General features: G+C 38.4%; 1 protein-coding gene across 16 annotated transcripts in view; it reads right to left on the reverse strand.

Moving 5' to 3' along the window:
• The window catches only part of tenm3 (teneurin transmembrane protein 3), a 758,992-nt gene that overhangs the window by 107,290 nt on the left and 636,702 nt on the right, over positions 1-15,000 (reverse strand). For all 16 annotated transcript variants that reach the window (XM_053232303.1, XM_053232299.1, XM_053232292.1 and 13 more), the window contains 2 exons: positions 13,905-14,027; positions 727-941 (listed from right to left, as the gene is read on the reverse strand). In XM_053232303.1, coding sequence (XP_053088278.1) covers positions 727-941; positions 13,905-14,027 — 338 coding nt within the window. The remainder of the gene's footprint in view (positions 1-726; positions 942-13,904; positions 14,028-15,000) is intronic.

The raw sequence follows: 15,000 nt of genomic DNA on the forward strand, positions 1-15,000 counted from the left end.
TAGCTTTGGACTGCTAAGTTAGCTTTTGCTTACTAGGTTAGATTTTTCTTGCATTATATGTTGTTCAGTAGGTTATATTTCATAATATTTCACCATATTTCATAATTAGCTTTTCTGCTTTCAAGGTTACATACAATACAAGAAGGTTAATTTAGGCTAGCTTAACCTAGCTTTCACTAGTTTAGCAAGTTTAGCTTTCACTTGCTAGGTTAGTCTTTACTCACTATTCATTTTGCACAGTAGGCTAACTTTAACTATTTAGATCAGCTTTAAACTTTCTCACGGTTTTATATAATTCTTTGTGGGCGGGGCTAGTTATATTAGCCCTGCGATTGGTGAAGGTGGAGCTTATGCAAGATTTCCTCAATATTAGCTCCGCCCACTTTACATCAAAAGGAAAAAACTGTATTAACTTTAAAGGCTTTGTTCTTCCGCATCATTAGAAGGCAAGAAAGTCTTGTGACTTAAAGTGTGTGACTTAGAAAGTCTGTGAAAGTGTGTGACTTAGAAAGTCTGTGAAAAGGGGTTCAGTGCATTAGCGCTAGCATTAGCACATGTTTTATATGAATGCATGTTAGCTTTGTGATGCTAATGCTAAGTGATTGACCTCAATGAACCCCACAGCTTGTATGCTAATTCATTAATTAATTATGGATGTGGATGTATTACTGGATGTAGTTGCGTGTATGTGGTTGGGGTTTGTGTGTGTGTGTGTGTGTGTGTTACCTGAGTGTGTGATGGCGGCAGGCCCTTGCGTCCGTACACTCCGACGAGCGCGTCTCTCTGCAGCGAGATGTTGAACTTGAGCGACTGCGGCTGATCGATGAAGAGCTGAGAACGCCAGAACATTCCGGGAGGAACGTCCTGCACCGCCCGTCTCCCCACATCCACCTCACCTGTGTCTATAGTGTTATTCTCCTGAACATACACACCCCCTTTACCTGCACAGAGAGAGAGGGAGGGGGAGACAGAGAGAGAGGGAGGGAGGGAGGGAGGGAGAGGGAGGGGAAGAGAGATGGAGAGATAGAGGGAGGGAAAGAGAGAGAGAGAGAGAGGGAGAGAGAGGGAGGGAGAAAGAGGGAGGGGAAGAAAGAGGGAGAGATAGAGGGAGGGAAAGAGGGAGGGAAAGAGAGAGAGAGGGGGGGATAGGGAGAGAGAGACAGGGAGAGAGAGAGAGGGAGAGAGAGAGGGAGGGAGAGAGAGAGAGAGAGAGAGAGAGAGGGAGAGAGAGGGAGGGAGAAAGAGGGAGGGCGAGAGAGAGAAAGAGAGAGGGGGAGGGAGAGAGAGAGGGGGAGGGAGAGAGAGGGCGAGAGAGAGAGGGAGAGAGAGAGGGAGAGAGAGGGGGAGGGAGAGAGAGAGAAAGAAAGAGGGAGGGAAAGAGAGAGAGGGAGAGAGAGGGACGGAGAGAGAGGGAGAGAGAGTTATAACGATTCTTACAGCAACTGTCTGAAGAAAATGACAAAAAGTCACAAAGTACAAATTAACTGTAATTTTTTAAATCACACTATTTTTTTAATGCTTGCATTATATTGTTTACAAAATATTGTTATTGTTTTTACAATAATAATAATAATAATAATAATAAGTAACTATATGGTTGTTGTTGTAGTTTTATCCAGTTTTTAAAAGAAAAAAAAAAACATTTCAAAAACAGTTTAGCGTCAAAATCATATTTTTAAAATTATATTTATATCCTTTTTAAAACTATGTTCTTTTTCTTTAAAAAAGTTTAGTTCTGCATCTTAAATGGATTTAGTTATTAATATACTTTATTACCATTTCTATTAGTTTTAATTATTAATTAATATCAGTATTTTCTCATTATGATTTAAGAAAACATGAGTTTTTATTATTAGTTTCACTTTTAATTATTATTTTTTAATATTATTTTCTTTTTTATTCCTTTATTGATATTTTGTTTCTATTTTCTAGTTTCTGTTAGTTTTAATTATTAATTATGTTTAATTATATTAATTATGTAAGTATTTGTAATTCATTATTATTTATTTTGAATTATCAGTTTCAGTTATTATTCTTTTTGTTTCTTTTTATATTATTTTCTTGTTTTGTTTAGATTTTTTCTGTTTAGTTCTGCCTTTTAATGAAATTTGATTAACTTCTACAGATTTTAATATTTTAATTCTTTTTATTTAGTTTATCATAGTAAATAGTACTATAGTGTATAGTGTACGACTGTAGTGTGTAGTGTGTGTCTGTAGTGTGTAGTTTGTGTCTGTAGTGTGTAGTATATGACTGTAGTGTGTGTCTGTAGTGTATAGTGTATGACTGTATTGTGTAGTATATGACTGTAGTGTGTGTCTGTAGTGTGTAGTGTATGACTGTATTGTGTAGTATATGACTGTAGTGTGTGTCTGTAGTGTATAGTGTATGACTGTATTGTGTAGTATATGACTGTAGTGTGTGTCTGTAGTGTGTAGTGTATGACTGTATTGTGTAGTATATGACTGTAGTGTGTGTCTGTAGTGTGTAGTGTATGACTGTATTGTGTAGTATATGACTGTAGTGTGTGTCTGTAGTGTGTAGTGTATGACTGTATTGTGTAGTATATGACTGTAGTGTGTGTCTGTAGTGTATAGTGTAAGACTGTAGTGTATGACTGTAGTGTGTAGTGTAAGACTAGTGTATAGTATATGACTGTAGTGTGTAGTGTGTGTCTGTAGTGTGTAGTGTATGACTGTATTGTGTAGTATATGACTGTAGTGTGTGTCTGTAGTGTGTAGTGTAAGACTAGTGTATAGTATATGACTGTAGTGTGTAGTGTAAGACTGTAGTGTATAGTGTGTGTCTGTAGTGTGTGACTGTAGTGTGTAACTGTAGTGTATGACTATAGTGTATATTTATAGTGTATAGTATATGAATGTAGTGTATAGTGTGTGTCTGTGGTGTGTAGTGTGTAACTGTAGTGTATAGTGTGTGTCTGTAGTGTGTAGTGTGTGACTGTAGTGTGTAGTGTGTGACTGTAGTGTGTGACTGTAGTGTATAGTGTGTGACTGTAGTGTGTAGTGTGTGACTGTAGTGTGTAGTGTGTGACTGTAGTGTGTGACTGTAGTGTATAGTGTGTGACTGTAGTGTGTAACTGTAGTGTGTAGTGTATGACTGTAGTGTATAGTGTGTGTCTGTAGCGTGTGACTGTAGTGTATATTTATAGTGTATAGTATATGAATGTAGTGTATAGTGTGTGTCTGTAGTGTGTAACTGTAGTGTGTAGTGTAAGACTGTAGTGTATAGTGTGTGTCTGTAGTGTGTGACTGTAGTGTGTAACTGTAGTGTGTAACTGTAGTGTATATTTATAGTGTATAGTATATGAATGTAGTGTATAGTGTGTGTCTGTGGTGTGTAGTGTGTAACTGTAGTGTGTAGTGTGTGTCTGTAGTGTGTAACTGTAGTGTATGACTGTAGTGTATATTTATAGTGTATAGTATATGGTGTGTGTCTGTAGTGTGTAGTGTGTGACTGTAGTGTGTAACTGTAGTGTATAGTGTGTGACTGTAATGTGTAGTGTGTAACTGTAGTGTATAGTGTGTGTCTGTAGTGTGTAACTGTAGTGTATAGTGTGTGACTGTAGTGTGTAGTGTGTGACTGTAGTGTATAGTGTGTGTCTGTAGTGTGTAACTGTAGTGTGTAGTGTGTGACTGTAGTGTACAGTGTGTGTCTGTAGTGTGTAACTGTAGTGTATAGTGTGTGACTGTAGTGTGTAGTGTGTGACTGTAGTGTATAGTGTGTGTCTGTAGTGTGTAACTGTAGTGTATAGTGTGTGTCTGTGGTGTGTAGTGTGTAACTGTAGTGTGTAGTGTGTGTCTGTAGTGTGTAACTGTAGTGTATGACTGTAGTGTATATTTATAGTGTATAGTATATGGTGTGTGTCTGTGGTGTGTAGTGTGTAACTGTAGTGTATAGTGTGTGACTGTAGTGTGTAGTGTGTAACTGTAGTGTATAGTGTGTGTCTGTAGTGTGTAACTAGTGTGTAACTGTAATGTGTAGTGTGTGACTGTAGTGTATAGTGTGTGTCTGTAGTGTATAGTGTGTGACTGTAGTGTGTGACTGTAGTGTATAGTGTGTGTCTGTAGTGTGTGTCTGTAGTGTGTAACTGTAGTGTGTAACTGTAGTGTGTAGTGTGTGACTGTAGTGTATAGTGTGTGTCTGTAGTGTGTAACTGTAGTGTGTAACTGTAGTGCGTGACTGTAGTGTATAGTGTGTAACTGTAGTGTGTAACTGTAGTGTGTAACTGTAGTGTGTAGTGTGTGACTGTAGTGTATAGTGTGTGTCTGTAGTGTGTAACTGTAGTGTGTAACTGTAGTGTGTAGTGTGTGACTGTAGTGTATAGTGTGTGTCTGTAGTGTGTAACTGTAGTGTATGACTGTAGTGTATATTTATAGTGCATAGTGTATGGTTTGTGTCTGTGGTGTGTAGTGTGTGTCTGTAGTGTGTAACTGTAGTGTATGACTGTAGTGTATATTTATAGTGCATAGTATATGGTTTGTGTCTGTAGTGTGTAGTGTGTGTCTGTAGTGTGTAACTGTAGTGTATGACTGTAGTGTATATTTATAGTGCATAGTATATGGTTTGTGTCTGTGGTGTGTAGTGTGTGACTGTAGTGTGTAACTGTAGTGTATGACTGTAGTGTATATTTATAGTGCATAGTATATGGTTTGTGTCTGTGGTGTGTAGTGTGTGTCTGTAGTGTGTAGTGTGTGACTGTAGTGTATAGTGTGTGACTGTAGTGTGTAACTGTAGTGTGTAACTGTAGTGTGTAGTGTGTGAGTGTAGTGTGTAGTGTGTAACTGTAGTGTATAGTGTGTGTCTGTAGTGTGTAACTAGTGTGTAACTGTAATGTGTAGTGTGTGACTGTAGTGTATAGTGTGTGTCTGTAGTGTATAGTGTGTGACTGTAGTGTGTGACTGTAGTGTATAGTGTGTGTCTGTAGTGTGTGTCTGTAGTGTGTAACTGTAGTGTGTAACTGTAGTGTGTAGTGTGTGACTGTAGTGTATAGTGTGTGTCTGTAGTGTGTAACTGTAGTGTGTAACTGTAGTGCGTGACTGTAGTGTATAGTGTGTAACTGTAGTGTGTAACTGTAGTGTGTAGTGTGTGACTGTAGTGTATAGTGTGTGTCTGTAGTGTGTAACTGTAGTGTGTAACTGTAGTGTGTAGTGTGTGACTGTAGTGTATAGTGTGTGTCTGTAGTGTGTAACTGTAGTGTATGACTGTAGTGTATATTTATAGTGCATAGTGTATGGTTTGTGTCTGTGGTGTGTAGTGTGTGTCTGTAGTGTGTAACTGTAGTGTATGACTGTAGTGTATATTTATAGTGCATAGTATATGGTTTGTGTCTGTAGTGTGTAGTGTGTGTCTGTAGTGTGTAACTGTAGTGTATGACTGTAGTGTATATTTATAGTGCATAGTATATGGTTTGTGTCTGTGGTGTGTAGTGTGTGACTGTAGTGTGTAACTGTAGTGTATGACTGTAGTGTATATTTATAGTGCATAGTATATGGTTTGTGTCTGTGGTGTGTAGTGTGTGTCTGTAGTGTGTAGTGTGTGACTGTAGTGTATAGTGTGTGACTGTAGTGTGTAACTGTAGTGTGTAACTGTAGTGTGTAGTGTGTGAGTGTAGTGTGTAACTGTAGTGTGTAACTGTAGTGTGTAGTGTGTGAGTGTAGTGTGTAACTGTAGTGTGTAACTGTAGTGTGTAGTGTGTGACTGTAGTGTATAGTGTGTGTCTGTAGTGTGTAACTGTAGTGTGTAACTGTAGTGTGTAACTGTAGTGTATGACTGTAGTGTATAGTGTGTGTCTGTAGTGTGTAGTGTGTAACTGTAGTGTATAGTGTGTGACTGTAGTGTATAGTGTGTGTCTGTGGTGTGTAGTGTGTAACTGTAGTGTATAGTGTGTGTCTGTGGTGTGTAGTGTGTAACTGTGGTGTGTAGTGTGTGTCTGTTGTGTGTAACTGTAGTGTATAGTGTGTGTCTGTAAAAAAAAAAGTACCTCGGATTACTCCGGCTGTATATAATCATCCACACGTGCCAGTTTACTCAACTTTTGTATGCAACAGTGTGTGTGTGTGTGTGTGTGTGTGTGTGTCATGTCTAGCTTGTTAGCTTACTAGCTTGTTAAATAAACAGTGTCGCACATCCCAGGACTGAAACTCTCCCACACAAGAGAAAATAAAAACTGTGACTTAACACTTAGCGGCAGGTCATGCGAGGTTTTGTGGATTATATTGGACGGAGTTAATGCAGACACACACCCACACTTCCTGCTAAATGTGTACCCCAGCCCCGTGGTTTGACCCAGACCAAGCTTCACAGAAAAATGCCTGGCTCTCCAGTGTGTAATTTTTCAGAGGCGTTTTTGGAAATCGCACACACTGCGTGATTACACACGGACACTCGGGTCCAAAAAAATCCGAGTCCATTATTGAGACTTGTTTTCATTTTATGATTTATTTTACATTTTCCTCAGTTGCTCCTTATTATTCAAGAGGTCTTTATTCAAACCGGAGACAGATCCAATCCTGTATGAATCTTCTCTTCACACACTATTCGCCTTGTTTTTTGTTTTTTTTTAATTGTTGTGACAATACACCGTATAGTGTTAATTATTGTGTTTGCTTAACAGCGAACACCTGATATGGACACCTTTATGCGTTAAATCTTGTCTTCCTTATTGGTCTCAGCCAACAAGGCGCATTGAAGTCTTGTTCGAGGATTATCATTGAATTACTTTTCAATACATGATGAAATAAAGTAACAGTTCTTGGTAGTTGGACTCAGACTTTTGGTCCCTCTGTCTCTGTATATTGCATTACGGGAGACAGACGAGTCTGAGCTCATACACTCACTAATGGAAACCAGCTGGCATTAATACACCATTAATTATTCCATAAAGCGCTTAGCAGGCTAACGCTAAACCGTCCTGTTGTGGCAGCGCTCTGTCCCACTGACTCAGACCCTATCTTAAAATTTTATAGCAACATTACTGTAACATTTACTTTAGAATAAACCTCCAATCTATCTTATTTATGCTAATCTCAGCGATGTGCAATATAAACAACTCTGAGGGAAATGGAGCGGCAAAACCACTTCCCATGTGCTTCCTATTCAAAGCTGGAAGGAAAGCACATAATACACTCATCATCCAAGTGGCTGCAGTTGCGAGAACACTGTTTCTAGGAAACAAGGACGGCGAGCATGAGCTAGCTAATATCTGACGTTAATAGTTTAGCTAGCTGGCACATGGAAGTTAAAGCTCAGTGAGAGTGGAAACAAAACAGAATAATCAGGAACATCTTTCACAACTTTCACCTCAGATGTGTTGGTAAATTATTTACAAAATAATCAGTACATATAAAATAACTGTTTAACAAGCTAACACATGGCTGCTAATCTGTTATACAGACAAAGCAAAGGCTCAGTGATGACGGAAACAAGACAAAAATATTGGGAATATCAACATTTACCTCAGTTATGTTGGTAAATTGCTAACAAAATACTCAGTACACTTAAAATTACTTTAAATACATGGCACATGGCCACTAATCTGTTATACAGACAAAATGTAAAGACTTGGTCACCATGGAAACAAGACAAAAACACTGTGAACCTCAATATTTACCTCAGATGCGTTGGCTAATTACTAAAAAAAAGACTCCACACAGCTATAACTACTGTTTCGTTAGTTAGGATATACAGTAGCTGCTACATATTTTATATGGACAGTGTAAAAGCACTGTGACAACTAAAACAAGATACAAACGTTGGGAATATCAACTTAATGTGTTGGTAAATTACTAACAAAAAAAGCAGTACACTTAAAAATGACTGTTTAGCTAGCTATTGTCAATAATCTGTTATGCAGGCAAAGTAACGGTTCAGTTACGATGAAAACAAGAAAATTTTATGGGGAATATCAACATTTACCTCAGATATGTTGGTAAATTACTACAAATAAACTTCTAAACTAAAATTATCATTTAGTTAATTAGCACATAGCTGTCGAGTCTTTTATATGGACAAAGTAAGGGCACAGACACAGTGATCAATGGAAACATGAACATTTACCTCAGATGCGCTGGTGACTTAAGAATTCTAAGATTAATTCTAAGAAAAGAATTAATATGACCTAAATTACAATTAAGCTAGCTAGCACATAGCTGCACATAGTGCAAGTGCATAGTGAGTATATAGTACATCATTTGGGACACAAGGTGTGTTTAGTGTTAGCTAACGTTAGCTTGTTAACCATCATCGTTACTAGCAGGTGAACTTTCCCCCGCAGTCATCGGGAGCCATGACGGTTCTGTGCGTTAGCCGGTACTCACACGGGAGCTAGAACCGTACAGAAGAGTGCCTTGAGACACAGTGAGCGGAGACAGGAGCTCGTGTGGAGCGTGAGAATGGAGAGAAACACACCATCTGCGAAGGTCTGATCAGCAGCAGGGTATCGCTCAGGGAGAGAAAAAGAGCGAGGGATAGAAAACGAGTGCCAGGATGATGCGCAGTGGGAAAACGAGGACGAGGAGCAGATCGACGTTTGGGAGTTTCAGAGGTTCGCTGGCCACTTCAACTGTGTGTGTGTGTGTGTATGTGTGTGTGTGTGTCGTTGCTTGTAGAAGCTAAAGAAGCTTCTCTTCTCTATCCTTTCTTTCTCTAGTCCTCTCTTCTTCTTCTGATCTTTCTTTCTCCTCTTTGAATCCTTCCTTTCTCACCCTTTTTCTTCTCCACACTTCCTGATCTGTTCTTTCATTCTTCTTTCTTTCTTTCTTTCTCTTGGTTTTTGTCTTTCCTGCTTCTTTTTTTCTTTTTCGCTCGCCATCGTTTTTTCTTTCTCAATTAATTAATTTAATAACCTCTCCTTTTTTCCTCTCTTCCATCCTTTTCTTCTCTCTTCTTCTCTCTATACATTCTGTCACCAATCATTTCATCTTTTTCTTCTTCCTCTGATCCTCCTTTCTTGCCTTTGTTTCCCTCTCTTCTCAGCCTTCTTCCTCGTCACCTCGCTATCCTTTCTTTCTCCAACCTTTCCACACCTCCTCTTAATTTTTTTCTCTCTTTCTCCTTATCTCTCCTTTCCCCCTCTCCATCATTTTCTCTTCCACAGTTAATGTCTAATTTTGTCTCTCCTCTTCTTTTTCTTTATCTTTCTCCAAATCTCTCTCTTTATCTCTTTTTTTTCCTCTCTTCCATCTCTTTCCTTTCTGTCTCATTTTTCTTTTCTCTATTTGTCCATTTTTATCTCTCTCGATCTTTTCCTCTCTTTTTCTTTCTCAGTTTTTTTAGTCTTTCTCTTGGCCTCTCTTTATCACTTTCTATCCCCAATCCTATCTCTCTCTTTTCCTCTTCTTGCCTCCATTTTCTCTCGTTCTTTTTTCTTACCATCCTCTCCTCGTCCCTTTTCAACTCTTCAACTTTTTTCTTTCTGTCGTTTCCTTTTCTCTCCCATCTTTTTGTGTTCGAACCTGTTCAACTGCGCAGCTTCACTTTACTGCCTCTGCGTGTGTTTGTGAGTGTGTGTGAGTGTGTGTGTGTGTGTGTGAGAGAGAGAGAGAGAGACTGTATGACATCAGGAGAGAATAATGGAGAGTCGCACTTACAGAGACGTAATTCAGCACTCGGCACTTTTAGCAAAACCGCCTCTAAAGAAGGCGAGGAGCGTGTTTAAATATTAACACCATCGATTCAACCGGAGAAAGGGATGAGAAATAGAGATAGAAAGAAAGGGATGAGACAGAAAGAAAGGGATGAGAAATAGAGAGGGAGAACAGGACACACAAGGTGAATGAGAAGTTTTCTCTTTCACGCGCTCTCGCTAACGATGCCACAGCGTGAGGCTAAACGCTAAGCAAACACCCGGCCTGAAGTGACAGATAGCCACATTACCAACACAAACATCTCTCCGTCTCTCTTTCCCGCTCTCCCGTTCACTCATTCTGCCTTTCCACTTCCTCTAAACTTCCCATAACCCTCCTCTCTCTCTTCTTCATCTCACTATCTGCCTTCCCCCGCTCCATCATTCTGCCTCTCAGCTTCCTCTAACCTTAATCTCTCTCTCTCTCTCTCTCTCTCTCTCTCTCTCTGCCATTTACCATGAAAAAAATTCACAAGCTGCTGGACTTGAAGGAAAAAAAAAAAGATTTCTCATCAACCAATGTTGCTTCCAGCCTTGCTTTTTAGTGGACGGCTAGAAAGCTATTACATTAAACAAATGAGACCCAGGCGACTCAGGCAGCATCCGGGGAAGGAAAAAATATTTTTGTCAGCGTTTCACGTGAGGAAACTACTAACCACTGTGCTTACTTTGTATCTGGAAGGCTTTGCGAGCAATGTTTTCTTCCTGATGGTTGTGTTGCACAGCATGCTGATGTTAGCGGTATAAAAGTAGAAAAATATATATAGTTTACTTCAGTACTGACTGCATTGCTGTTTTATTTATTTATTTTAGGAATATCCCATGCTCTAAAATCCTGGCAGAATAAAAATTTGCTTCAAAATAATCAATGCATTAGACTTAAAATTAGCTTACAGACATTTCGTTTCTACGTGTTTCTCACACTGAAAACCATGACGTCTTAGCAAGTGAAAATATCTTGAATATAGTCAGATTTATCTCCATTTCCTATTACAAGATGACAACAAACCAAATATAAGATTACAAAAAAACTAGTTCTAGACATTTTTACTAATTTCAAGCTTGAAATAGTCCTGTTCTATTGGCAGATACTTTAGCTAATAAGTTTAAGCATTTATTTTTAGAAAGAAACAAAATTATCTTCCAACAGAACAAGAAAGCTTGAAATTAAGCTTGAAATTAGTAAAATTGTCTAGAAATAGGTTTAATAAACTTATATTTGGTTAATTGTAATCTTATAATAGGAAATACTAGATACATCTGACTATATTCAAGATATTTTCACTTATTAAGATGTCATGTTTTGCAGTGCAGAAGTTACAAACTTCCACAGAAGGAGACTAAATCCGTTCAGAGAATCAGTATCGAATTAAACAAGCAACTAATCACCAGAGGATCTGCTCAGAAATTTCACGACAATAAACTGCACACGTCTGATCAGACTGTCGACATCAGCACTTCCTGAGAAACGAGGTTTAAAAGCGCTTTAAGCTTCCACAAGCCTGCTTTTTAAGCAGTGAGAGAAGGTTCACAGTGTGCGAAACAAATCAAATACTGCATTCAACCAGAAACATGTGTTTATTTATTTTTTACTTTTTCAGCACATCCTTCTGCTTTGATTCGTCGCTTGCAAAATTGTAGGAACGACACTATCTACACACATCTACACACATTTTCATGCCGTCACCGCATCTTTAAAAACCCGGCTGTAGCAGCTATCCAGCGTGGAAGCTTTCTGTAGTGCAGGAAGAGACGAACTCCACACAGGAATTTACGGCTATTGGGAAAATGTTTAGGATTAGGCGATACTTCGTTAAAATCACACTGGAACGGAAAATAACATTATTAACCGCTTTCGAAAATAACACGCTTTCGATTTTCACAATGTAGAGTGATTCTTTTCTCTTCCGGATTACATTCAATAAAAATTTGGTTTGTTTCCATTTTTCATTTTTGTTCGCTGAAATATTTCTAACTTTTACCTGTGAAAATCTTGTTATCATTATTATTATTGAGTCATACATGGGAAAAAATACCCATAATGCAATCATGACTTTAATTTGCTTGTTTGCAGCAACATGTCAACTTGCAAAAATTATACACTTTTGTGTCACCTATTTGCAATAAACAATGCAAAATATTTAACAAACATAAGGTTTTCATTCCATAAAATAAAAATAAATCTGTTTAACAACCTCTGGTGCAATCGACTGCTGTGTTAATTGTGTGTTTAATACACAAAATTTAGCATTTTTGTATTTTCATGGCTGTAAAAAGGTTAAAAAACACATTTTCAACACATTTTATTTCGATCTCGAGACTGCAGCATTAACCTATTTAACATTCTCAACACTATGATGATGTTTTAAAGACAACCTGTAATCAAAACTGACCTTTCTCCTCTTGTTAGCTCATTTCCTTGGTCAGACTCCAAGATTCAATTTTTTAAAGGTCAAATTATTATTATTATTATTATTTTAATGTGCAATCTTCCAAACTTTTTGGCTATGTCAAATAAATAAATAAATAAATAAATAAATAAATAAATGCCACTCTGCACAGACACACTGAGATGCCCACATGTCAGTCTAATTCTTATGGATAAAATCTAAAGCCCTGCTGAAAATGACTGATATTTCACTTAGAAATTTGTGACGCTGTGGAAGAAAAATGTGTCTGAATTTCCGAGTCTCTCTCACGGCCGCCCTCTGTGTAGTCTGTATGATAAATAGTGAATTAGTGAGTCAATGTACAGTTTCAGACACAACATATCTTTCACTGCGTATCTCGCCTCATGTTCACCCGCTCATTTCATTCTTTCTCTTTCTATCCCTCGTCATCTGTCTCTTTCTTTCCGTCACAGAGACATTAGCATGACGGTGATGTGATTTCTCAGCGTGTGTCTCCAGTGTGCTGTGTGTTTGAGGAAACATTAGTGTGTCTTTATGACTTTCTGAAACTCCCTCATGCTGCGTGTGTGTGTGTGTTCATTAATGTCAAAAGTTGAAGGAATGGCTGCCATGAACCATTCAGATCAAACATCCAATACAGCACCAATGCATTATGGGTACACTAGAGTGCTGGAAACTAGCTGTTACAGTGCATTATGGGATTTCTTTATTTTCTGTCTTTCTTTCTCTTGACTGATTGCACCAATATCAGGTAAGAAAAAATACAAAAAATATATTTTTTTAAAAAATAAAGAAACATCTTTTTGCACATCAAAACTGACATTTTGGCGAGCCAGCCAAGAGTTTCAAATAAAGACCCAAACATTTTCATTTTCACCCAAGATTATTTTCATGCTACATCTGAAGTAGTTTCAACATCCACTGTTTGAGGATTTGAAGAGACGAAATGCACAAAGGTCCACTAAAATCTAACCATTGGTGAGCCAGCCAGGAAATATATAACAAGGTGCAACTGTAGAAGACTAAAAGAGATACAAGTTGATCCAAACTACAGTTCTTAAGACCAAAAATCTCATACTGATCAAGCTCTAACCACAGGTGAGCCAGCCAGGAACGGTGGTTCTTAGGACCCACAATCTGATATCAGTAAAATCGAAGCAATGGCGAGCCAGCCAGGAACTACAAAAGACGAAAAACATCTCCAGAATAGTTTAAGGTTTAACTATAAAAGACTGAAGAAGACAGAAGTTAATCTAAGATATGGTTCTTAAATGTAAATGTAAGAGGCAGAGGCAGAGGCAGAAATTGATCTAAACTATGGTTCTTAAGACCCAAAATCTAAAATCTGATATCGATCAAAATTTAAATCCAGCCAGAACTATAAGAGACAAAAAAAAAAAACCCTCAAGAATATTTACGCTATAACTATAAAAGACTCAAGAAGAAACAGAGAGCAACAGAGAAACATAGAGAGACACAGAGAGAGAGAGAGAGAGAGAGAGAGAGAGAGAGAGATCAATTAAAATAAACCTGAATGTGTGACGAGAAAGATGAATAACTTCTTGTGTGCTGCAAACAGCAACACACACACGCGCACACACACACACTGATGACACAAAGGGAATACTCATACATACACAGCACAGATAATGGAGCTCTCTCTCTCTCTCTCTCTCTCTCTCTCTGTCCTAATAATGATGGATGGATGTGTGGTTGAAGGCCGTTATGATGAGGCTGCTTACCGTAACATTTTAGCACTTAGCCTGACCGCTATCCACACAGCTGCCCTGATATATTACTGCACTTGACACTCTGTGTGTGTGTGTGTGTGTGTGTGTGTGTGTGTTTACCGTGCTCAGCTGACAGGGCGGTGACTCCGTTAGATGTTGTGCCGTCCGGTTTGACCTGTCCATTCTCAAAAGCGAAACTCTCCGTCTCCTGCAGCTGCCAGTTCAGTCCGAACAGATGCATCGCTGAGAGACGGAAAGACAGAGACAGAGAGAGACAGACAGAGATAGAGGGAGAGATAGAGGGAGAGAGAGACAGAGAGACAAACAGAGAGATGGAGAAAGAGAGAGAAAGAGAGACAGATAGAGAGAGAGACAGAGAGAGAGAGAGAGAGAGACAGAGAGAGAGGGAGAGAGAGACAGAGACAAAGAGAGAGAGAGAGAGAGAGGTGGAGAGAGAGAGAGGGAGAGAGAGAGAGAGAGACAGAGAGAGAGGGAGAGAGAGACAGAGACAAAGAGAGAGGTGGAGAGAGAGAGAGAGAGAGAGACAGAGAGAGAGAGAGAGACAGAGAGAGAGAGAGAGAGAGAGAGACAGGGTCAGAGTGGTCTTTCAGCTCCATCCATGATTGATGCCAGATTTTTTTTTGCTAATTATAAATAACAGCTAATCAAAACAGGCTGCCTGACAAGATTCTTTTTTAATTAGCCGACATTTAATTAACAAATTTGCAGCCTGTTGTCCGTAATGACTGCTTCTGAGTCAGCGCTGTTCAGGAGCAATGTCTGAAAAAATTCCCGGAAAAACACACACAAAAAAAAAAAACCGAGTGAGTAAATTCAGACTCTGATCCTGTGCTAGTGTTTAGAGTTGACTCTTTTTGTGTTACAGCATCATTTTAAACTAAAGAGAAGAAATTTATTTAATCCACAGACTCATTTGCTAAAATTTTATTTCTCCATTCTTTATTTTTTTCTCACTGATTTTATTTCATTTATTTTTTTTAATATCGTGATTTTTTTTGTTCTATTTCATTTCATCCCTTTTTTCCTTTTCCTTTTCCTTCTTTTTGGCTTAAACAGTCCATAAAAAATATGCATTTATTTATTTATTTATTTATTCATATACAATAAAGCGAGCGAGCTGATATTTGTATAGTGGGACTCAGAATCTGATAAACGTATAAATAGGACGTAGGTGAATTATTTCTGCTTGATTCGC

The sequence above is a fragment of the Pangasianodon hypophthalmus genome, chromosome 3 (assembly GCF_027358585.1).
Source record: "Pangasianodon hypophthalmus isolate fPanHyp1 chromosome 3, fPanHyp1.pri, whole genome shotgun sequence".
In the NCBI taxonomy this organism is placed as follows: Eukaryota; Metazoa; Chordata; class Actinopteri; order Siluriformes; family Pangasiidae; genus Pangasianodon; species Pangasianodon hypophthalmus.